This window comes from Crocodylus porosus, unplaced genomic scaffold, assembly GCF_001723895.1.
Source record: "Crocodylus porosus isolate Cpor-Errol unplaced genomic scaffold, CroPor_comp1, whole genome shotgun sequence".
Classification (NCBI taxonomy): Eukaryota; Metazoa; Chordata; order Crocodylia; family Crocodylidae; genus Crocodylus; species Crocodylus porosus.
The window spans coordinates 749,672-759,329 of record NW_017728893.1 but is presented as its reverse complement, the minus strand read 5'-3'; the positions used below and the strand labels follow the sequence as shown (position 1 = coordinate 759,329).

General features: G+C 61.1%; 1 protein-coding gene across 1 annotated transcript; it reads right to left on the bottom strand.

Annotated features, from left to right (window-relative positions):
- Positions 1 to 1,285: 1,285 nt before the first annotated feature.
- On the bottom strand, positions 1,286 to 6,150 carry LOC109323953 (dnaJ homolog subfamily A member 1-like). Its single transcript, XM_019555620.1, has 8 exons — positions 6,068 to 6,150; positions 5,736 to 5,886; positions 5,456 to 5,645; positions 4,206 to 4,310; positions 3,544 to 3,771; positions 3,003 to 3,233; positions 2,558 to 2,658; positions 1,286 to 2,391 (listed from the first exon to the last, which is right to left on the bottom strand). The coding sequence occupies exons 2-8, from the start codon at positions 5,865 to 5,867 to the stop codon at positions 2,167 to 2,169; spliced, it is 1,212 nt and encodes a 403-aa protein (XP_019411165.1). The 5' UTR covers positions 5,868 to 5,886; positions 6,068 to 6,150; the 3' UTR covers positions 1,286 to 2,166.
- Between the last annotated feature and the right edge of the window lie 3,508 nt (positions 6,151 to 9,658).

Here is a 9,658-nt window from a genome sequence, read left to right as displayed (position 1 = left end):
AAAATCCTTTCAAAAATAAATTAAAAGGGGTTTCCCCTCCAGAGAAGGAGGGGGACAGTCTACAGTGCTACTTCCCTGCCTAACCCAGAACGAAACCCGCTAAAGCAAGTGAAGCAGGCGACCTGACCCTTTCCCTGGCTCCTGTCCACCCCACCTGCCCCTTTGTGCTGCCAACTGATGCCCAGGCATCCCGGAGACTGGACCCCTGAAGCGTTTGGGGACCAGTGTCTGCTGGGACCCTGAGACCCCAGCAATTCCAGCAGGGACAAGGCAGCTGAGGCCCATGTCTGGGTCGGGTTCCCCCACCTCTGGTGCCTTCTGCAGACACCTGCCACCCCCCAAAAAGCCCTGGGGTTGTAGACAGCCCCAGGGCCCTGATTTAGCCTGTGGCTGTATTCAGAGGCTGCAGCCACCAGCCCGCAAGCAGGGTGCTGAAGGGAGGCATTTCCACCCCATGGCTGTACTTCATGGCTCCTGATCTGCCCATCTCCCAAGCATCGGTTGCCAACTGGAGCCATCCAAAGGCTGGCAGCTCCCTGCGTATCCCCAGCTGCACCCGAAAGGTTGTTGCCTGCCGGCCCCTGGCGCCAGTCCTGTCATCCCTCTGTCTTGAAAACAGCAGCTGCCAAAGCAAATGTCCCCTCCAGCCATAGTCAGGCCCCTGGCAATGGAGGGTTCCTCATCTAAGCCCATGCACATCACGTTGTGGATGCCCCGTGCCATCCCAGAGCCACTGGTCCACAGATTAGCTTAGCTGGAGCATGTCTGGCAGGGGCAAAGGAGCTGACAGATGATCCATCCAAAGCAAAGTCCCCCGACCTTGCCCTCTTGCTCGGATGTCTCCACGTCTCAGAAGCAGTGGGACGAAGGAAGGGGCGAGGGCAGGCAGCTTTGTAGCATCGGCCCCAGCAGGAAGGTTCCCCAGACAACTTCCAGATCGGCGCCCACTGGGCTCTTTCTGTTGGCCCTGCTTGGGGCCTCCATGTCTCCATGCAGATGGGAGGAAACTGAGGCACGGAGGGAGGCAATGTGTCTGAAGTCTCTGACAGAGCTGGGCGATGGGTGTTTCTCTAATCACTGGGCCATACCGTGCTGTGTTCGGCTGCCCTCTCAGAACCAAGCTGGATGCTTAACTCCTCTCTCAGCCTGCGGGCGCGGGTTTGGGGGAGGACTCCAAAGGGCTCTGCTGCAAGCAGAGCTGGCAGAAAGCAGGTGAATGCACTCAGAGCTGTATGGAAAGAGGAGCCCAGCCACCAGCAGAAGCTGAACAGGCAGCCACCAGCAGAAGCTGCACACAGTTCAGGACCAGCACTGGGGGCCTCGGTGCTCTCCCGGATGGGGGCTGAACCCTCCCCGGCTGGCCCCCCCATGCCCTTGCCGCAGGTCCCCAGCGCAGTGCAATGGATTATCCAGGCCTGGGAGCTTCCTCCTACCAGAGACCCACGAAACACTAGGGTGGCTCCAGGTGCAGGATCAGGGCTGATCCCTGCTAGGTCTGAGGCTTTGCTTCCCGGGATCCTGGGAGGACCTGATCCCAGGCAAGAGAAGGCACTGACAGGGTGGTGCACAGAGGCCTGAGCAGGGAGCAAGTCACCATTACTATGGCTCGGAGGCCCCATTTACAGCAATCCCGATGCCCTGAGCCCTGGAGCTCCTCCTCTGCGGCTCCCAGAAAAGGAGCACCAAGAGGTTTTCCAAGCTCCTGTCCTTGCCAGGTCTCCCTGGATCCAAGCTCCTACCCCTGCCAGATCTCCGTAGATCCCAAGCTCCTACCCCTGCCAGAGCTCCCTGGATTCCAAGCTTCTACCCCCTGCCAGAGCTCCCTGGATCCAAACTCCAACCCCTGCCAGATCTCTCTGGACCCAAGCTCCTATTTCTAGCTCCATCTCCCTGGATCTTACATCTTCACACCCACCGAATCTTCCCAGAGCACATCCTGCCAGGATGAGGGGCACTGGCCCCACAGCAAGCAATGCCAAGACTCCTCCCACCATGGAAGGGCATCCCCAGGGAGTGTCTGAGCCTGGCCGGGCCCTGCGAACCCCATGAGCTTGAAAGGGGGGAGGATTTTGCTATTTACATCCCTGATAGGCGTGGCTCAGCCCCTCGCCTGTCCTTCCCCTCCCCGGCCATGGGGCAGGGGCAGGTCCCCGGCCCCAGGGTGGGCTACGAGGTCTGGCACTGGACATGCTGCCGCATGCCATCGTAGTTGTCCTCATAGTAGGCCTCGCCAGCGTGAGAGCGCCGCCCGCGCTCAGCTTGTGGCACATATTCACTCAGCTCCACCTCCTCTGTGTCCTCCGTCGCCATCACCTCCTCCTGGGCTGGGAAGAAGGCCTGCAGCTGGCGCAGCTGGTCGGCTGGCAGCCAGCCGGGCTCTGGGAACTTCACCTGGGGGGGAGAGAGACAGAGGGAGGGGGATCAGAATCAGTGTGGGAGCCCATCTCCAAGGAGACAGGAAAGCTCCCTGGAAACCAGACCGGTCTCCCAGCAACTCCAGGGCAACAGGAAGCCAGGATCTGTCCCCGCTCTCCATAATGCAGGGGAGGATCCTTACCTGGAACTGGATGATGAGCTTGCCGCGCTGGTAGGGGCTGCGGTACACAGGCATGCCCTCGTTGGGGATGCACTTTAGGTCTCCAGGCCGGATGACATCACCTGGGGGTGCAGAGTGGGAAAATATTATCACCCCTTCCCCATTCCAGGGGTAGAAACCAAGATACAGAATACTTTGCCTAAAGTCATCCAGCAGAGCTGGGAACAGATATAAGGAATCCTGAAATCTGTTCTAATCATTAGACAACCTCCTCAATCTCAGAAGAGAACCCAGGAGTCCTGGTTTCCAGCCGCCACTCTAACTACAGGTCCCCCTTCCCCTCCAAAGCCCAGAGGAGAGCCCAGTAGTGCTGGTGCCCGATCCCTTCTGTTCTAGAACTCATGTCCCCCCACTGTTCCCAGCCTGAAGAAGGGAAGAACCCAAGCGTCCTGGGTGCCTGACCCACCTGGCTGGGAGGAGACAAGCAGGGTGCGGTTGTCTAAAGTGCGAATGAGCTGCCGGCAGCCGCAGAGCGCATCAGCCAGGCTGATCTCCTTGCGGACGATGAGGTCATTGCCGCTGCGCCGGAACACAGGGTGCTCCTTCTGGTCCAGCACAATGATTATGTCCCCGGGCTCCAGCCCCGGCACTTGGTCCCCTTCCTCATGGAACGTGATCTTCTGCCCGTCCTTCATGCCTGCAAGTGGGACGCTAACAGCTCAGGGGCCTGTCTCACCGCTCCCCGCTTCTGTCTTACCGGAAATGGGGCCACCTCTGGGGTGGTGCCATTTCACAACCATGCCACAACACTACTGAGTCACGCAGGGCAAGAGCTAAAGAACCCCCTGCGTTAGACCACAAGTGCAGGGGGAACATAGGCAGGCAGGAACAACAAGCCTGGCTGCCTGTCTTGTGACAGAGCCACTGAAGGAGGCTGTGTCATTGTCACAAAAGCAGGAAAGAAACCCAGGAGTCCCCATCTCTACCCCCCAGTACCCCCGCCTCACCTTTGTCCAGGTGGACGCTGAGGATCTTTTTCTCACGCACCACCTTGCGGCCATTGCAAGCCGGGCAGCAGTCACGGGGCCGGATCCACTCGCCCTGGCCCTGGCACTGCGAGCACATGGTCTGAATCTGCTGGATCATGCCAGGCCCCAGCTGGTGGATGCGCATCTCCACGCCAGACCCATGGCACTTGGGGCATCTCCGCTGGGCGCCCTCTCGCACCCCGCAACCTGTGGACAGAGGTGGAGGGACGGCAGGGCTGGGTGTCAGTGCTGGGAGATAAATCAATGCTGCCTGAGCCCCTCCCTGAACCTGGCCCCAAACCAGGGGAAGGCGCTGGGGGCACAGGGTATTCCTGCTCTGACCACAGCACAGAAAATGGGAGGACCAGGCTGGAAGCCTCATTCCCCACTGCCCCAGTTCCAGGGCACAGACTGGCCCAAGGTGGGAGTCAATTAATCAGAGCCACGGGTAAGAACCCAGGAGTCCTGACACTCCCTGCCCCTTGATGCACAGCGCCAAGCACATGGGAAAAGGTAGTCACCACCTGTTTCTACCTGGATGGCTCCAGAGCGATAGGGCTGTGCTTCCCAGCCCGTTTCACTAAGCCAAGATGCAGCCCTGACTCTCATCCCCCATCCCCCTCCCAGGCCCCAGTGCTTACCACCACACTTCCTGCAGATGACGTTCTTCTGAAGGGAGAGCTTCCGGGTGGTGCCGCTGTACAGGTCCTCTAGTGACACCGAAAGCTGATGCACCACAGTCTTCCCTGCCCGGAGAGATGTCAGGCTTAACACCCATGATCCACTGGGGCTGCCTACCTATCCCTACCATGCAGCCACCTCTTGGGAGGAACATGGCAGTAGCTTAGCCCCAAGGATTGCTGCCCTGAGACTGACAGTCCTGCTTGAAAATACCCCCAAGCTCTGGGGTAGAACATCACAGCTGCATGGTAACAGGCTCACACAACATGTTTGGACAGGGCAAGGCTAGCTGCCCCTTTGACCCATTACTTTCCCTCTCTTAGGCCAGGCTGGACACAGCCTGCTGTGTCCCAGCTTCTCAACTAGACGCAGTCTCTGCACCAGTCCTTGCTGACCAAAAAGTGATCAGACGACTGAGTGTATCACAGAAAATAAAGGTCGGAAAGGCCCTCAGGAGGTCACATCTAGTCCAAGCCCCTGCTCCAAGCAGGACCAGCCCCAACTACATCATCCCACCAAGGTTTTCGCTACCTGGGGCTTAAAAAACTCCAAAAATGGAGAATCCACCACCCCTCTGAAACCAGAACCTGATGCAAGCACCGGGTTTGTGCATCTATCTCCTTGACAGCTCCCTGGGCCGGGATTTTTGCATAAGGCGTGTGCGCATGTCAGCTTGTTTCCTGTGTGCGGCTCACCAGCCGTTCCTGCCCCCTCCCAGCCTGATCTCTTAATTGTCCTGTGTCCCTGTGATCTTGTTCCCACCCGCAAAGCAGCTGCGTCAGGCTGCTCCCTGCCCTGGCCCTGTTTCCTCATCTCCTGACCTATTTGCCACAAGACGTTTTTTTCTGCAGCCAGGGTATTGCTCAACAACCCTGCTATTAAACCCAACGCCTTCGTTGTAAACACCCTGGCACCCATGCTGCAACGGCGCCTGCATCTGGCTGCTGGGAGCAGCCTCTCAGCCCCGGGGTTGATGGAAGCCCCCCACGGCTTTAGGGCCTGGCGTTGTACCAGGCAAGTGATCGATGGCACGGTGCTCCCTCGTAGTCTGGGGTAGGAAATGTCCTCCGATACCTCCCGCCCAAGCTCCGAGCATCCTTAAGGCAGACGCAGGAAGGGCAGAGCTGGGTGTGGCCTTGCCGGGCGAGGATGAGGCAGGGTGTGAACGAGTACGGTCTCCCCACCCACTCCGCCCCGCTGCACCAGGTACCTCGCCTGTCGGCCCAGCCACGCATCCGCACGCCGCCTCCGAAGAACAGATCGAAGATGTCCATGGGGGATGCGAACCCCCCGCGGCCGCCCGCACCCCCTTCCTTCATGGCACGCTCCCCGCCCCGGTCATACAGGGCACGCTTCTGGGTGTCCGACAGCACCTCGTAGGCCTGCGAGATCTGCTTGAACTGGGGCAGGGAGAGGGACGTGGGGTCAGAGGCACTGACCCCCTCGCCCCCTGCTTGCCCCACGACCTACCCGCTCACCCCGGCACCTACCCGCTCGCCCTCACTGGGGTTCTTGTCCGGGTGGTAGCGCAGCGCCAGGCGCCGGTAGGCTCGCTTGATCTCCTCCAAGGTGGCGCCGGGTCGCACGCCCAGCAGGTCGTAGTACCCGGTTTCCTTCACCATCTTTTCGGTCGGGGATTCGCTAGGAGGGAAAAACAAGGGGTCCACTCCCAGCCCTCGCTGCCCTCACTCCCATGCACACCCCAATGCCCCCCCGGCTGCTACAGGTGGGTCTGCCCCGGACCGAGGACGGGGGGAGTCGAGCCTGGGCACCCCGGGGTGGTGGTGGGGGGACCAGACCAGGGCCCGGGGCCGCCACTCACCCGCCGCTGCTCGGCCTCCTTCCACCCTGCTCCGAACTCTCTGGAAGGCCGGACACGCCCCCTAGCGCCCCATTGGCTGCCGACACACCTCCCCGGCCGCTCCATTGGCTCACCCCTCCCCCGGCGCCACACCCCCCGGAAGCGCCGGCACCGCCCCGCCCCCTATTGGCTGGCGCGGTTTCCGGTGGCGGGGGGGGTGCGGTGGAGGGGTGGGATGCGGATGTGGGCCTCGCCCCATTGGGTGCTGCGGACGCCCGGATGCGGACGCCCTGGTGATTGGTCGTGTGCTCACGGGAGTGCGTTTACGGCTGTGATTGGCCGAAAGGGGTGAGCAGGCGACCCAATCGGGTTCAAGGGGGGGATTTAAATTTACCCCCCCGCCCTCGGGGCGGGGCTGCTTCGAGGGGTTTCGGGCCCGTGGTCCCTGGCGCGTCCAGCAGGGGGCGCTGCGCGCCCGGCTCACCCTGGCCTGGGGCCCCGGGTCGAGGCAGGGCGTCGCCGATTTAGGCGCTTCCCCCGCTGCAAAGGGATCCGCAGGCAGCGCCCGGGGCCCCCGGCTCCCGCGGGCCTCGGCCCTGCCTGGGGGGTTTTAAGCGGACACGGGGGGAGTCACAGAGCGTCCTCCGACGGCCGGGCCTCAGTTTCCCCTTGAGGGGCCGGGGCATCCTCCTGCCCGTCGGGCCTGGGCTATTTCAAGAGGGCCGTGAGTCGGCCCCCGTCTCCGCTCTGGCCGTGGGCCCGCCAGGCGGCCCCCGTCGCCCTCCCGGGCGGGTGCGCGCGGCTGTCAGACTTGCTGGCCCCAGCAGCTGTGAAGAGGACCAGAGAAGCTAAAATAGCTGCGGAGCCTGATAAGGCAGCTGGGTCGAAAGTTTAATGCTGGGAGGCATTGGGGGTTTTTTTGGCTGCTTCGCCTCCCCGGGGCAGTGTGAGCCAGAGCAGGGATGGAGGCAGGCCTCTTATCTGGGCTTGCAATGGGATAGAGGCATCCTAGAAGAGCAGGGCCCGCAGCCGAAGATGACTGGAGAAAGGGCGTTCTCCCCAGTCTACGGGTGGAAAGACCGAGGCACGGAGCAACGCGAGATATGAGGGATTAATGAAAGTTCGGCGGGCGGGAAGGGAGGAAGCTGCCCCCACTTGTGGCTCGCTGGTGGCTGAGCTGAGTTTGTTGGGTCTTGACCACGGGGAAGGGGCTGCAGCTGGCGTGCCTCAGTTTCCAGGAGTGGCTTCGTGCCCCGGCTGCCTTGCTGGGACCCTTCCCTCCGGAGATCCCAGCATAAGACCCAAGCCAAACGCACCCCCACACTCAGCTGCCTCCTTCCAGACAGGCCCCAACCACTGAGCTACCTGACCCCCAGCCCCTGGACATGCTTCCTCCAGTTGTTCGGTGCCTGCTGAGGGCTGCAGTCGGGGTGCAAACAAGCCTGCTCTCGCTCCTGGTCCTTATCCCAGGCCTGGCTCAGGAAGAAGGCATTTCCCGAGATGTGAGTCACTGCCTGGGCCTGAGGCCCTGGCACAATTTGCAGAAGTGAGTGTGGGGCGGGGGGAAGTGAAGTCATGTCTTGGCTGTGAGAAGAAGGGGCTGGAGACTCGTGTTACTGGAAAGCCCCGGGATGGGGGGGATGTTCCTTTGTCTGCAGGCGGGTGCTGTATAGTGCCCACTTCTCAGACCGGGAAAGGGCGAGGGAGGCGGAGTGTGCACGGGAGAGGCTGGGATGAGACCCCTGCCTTCAGCCTGCTCGCATGCCAGCAGCCGTCTTCTCTCCTGCCTGGGGTCCCGGCCCTTCCACCTCCAGCCTCCCAGCAGAGGGGAAGGTTGTGCAGCTCCTAGCACAATTATAGCATCCCAACCCAGGACCAGGGGGTTCATGTGCTCCCCCCAGAGCCATCCTGTAGCAAACCTGTGTCTGACCCCTTTCCCCCGGGATGACAGGGGGCTGCTGATACTGAAATCCAACCCTGCCGGCCAGTTGTCCTCCAGCCAGAATTAAAATAGCCGCTTCTGCCAGCTGCTTTGGGGCTAGACATCACAGACTCCTGTTGTCCCAGGGCACATGGGATGCCAGGTTGTTTTTTGGGGGGTGAGAGGGTGAGGGTCTGTTCAGCCTGGATGTGCACCAAACACTGGGTGTTGTGGGAGCTGGGGACCTGGGTTTGAATCCCAGCTCTGCCACTGACTTCCCAGTGACCTCAGGCAAGTCCCTTTGCCTCCCATTTTGCTTCCAGGATAAAGACTAAGGCTGACAGGCCTTGCCCAGCTCTATACCCATGGTTTCATTTTTCCCTTTTATGTCCCAAACTGTGCCTGGCTCTTATTGCTGCAGGGAGATAATGGAGAGCTCCCCAGGAACCAGACGATTTGTGCACCTGGGCTCCAGGGAAGGGGTTGTTGTCCCCCGTGGGGATGGGCTGGCCTGGTGAGGAAGGAAAAAGAGCTGCTTTGTCTTGGCTTCCGGAGGCAGATGCAGCTTGTGACTCAGTTCCCCACATTGAAATCCCGGGCCCTGACTCTGCCCTGGGGTTGAGCCCCCTCTCCCCACCCCCAAATGCAGGGGAGGGGAGGCATTAACCCTTCAGAGTCTGCACTGCCTATTCAGGGCAAGTCTGTATGGGGCATCCAGTCACAGCCGTGGGGCAGCTTGCTCTTGAGGCAGCCCAGAGGGAGACTCTGATTAGAGATTTGGGTCACAAAGTGTGGGGAGAAGGGGATGGGAGCAGGGCACACACAGGTCTTTTCTTTTTGCAATGACACCCCGCAGCTGCCTGGAACAAGCCTGGCATGCGGGGAGGCCCTGCATGTGCCTCCCTAGCTGGTACAAAAAGACCGTTGAGGCAGCTCTGAATTGGGCTTCCTGAGGCCTGACAGGCTAGAGTCCCCTCCGCCCCCATCCCTGTCCAGCCTCAGCCTAATTTACTCCCTGCCAGTGCTGCCTGGGCCCCTTGTAGGGTGAGAGTGGTAGGGGAGTAGTATTCTAGGTCCTTGCCAGGGAAACTGAGGCACAGGGATGCTCCTGGCCCCTGCCTGGGGAAACAGGCACAAGTTTGCCTCTGGCCTCTGCCTGGGGAAACTGAGGCACAGGGATGTCCCTGGCCAAGGAAATGGAGGCACAGGGATGTTCCTGGCCGGGGAAACTGAGGCATAGGGGTGCCCCTGGCTGGGAAAACTGAGGCACAAGGATGCCTGAGGCCAGGGAAACTAAGGCACAAGGATGCCCCTGGCCCCTGCCCAGGGAAACTGAAGCACAGGGTGCTGGGTGAAGACAACCAAATCCAGTACTATGGGGGTTAAGAATGGTTTCCCTGGAGGGCGGGTGGGGGGTCAAGGGGTGGCAAGAATTCCCCTGCCCGAGGCCGGCCTGTGACTAGCAGGGACCAAGGAGCAGAGGCCACGTCTGCAGGCTGCATCCGGGGCTGCGTCCTGCACCCTGGGGACAGGGTCTCTGCCCTGCTCCAGGACCAGGCAGGGGCCACACTTAGGCAGCAGAGAAATGGAGCCACAGCTTGGGCTCTGCCCCTGTCCCGGGCGCACTCAGAGCAGCCTTGGGGCTGCTCTAGTTCATGTCCCACGGGAAGCAGACACCAGAGCCGGTGCAG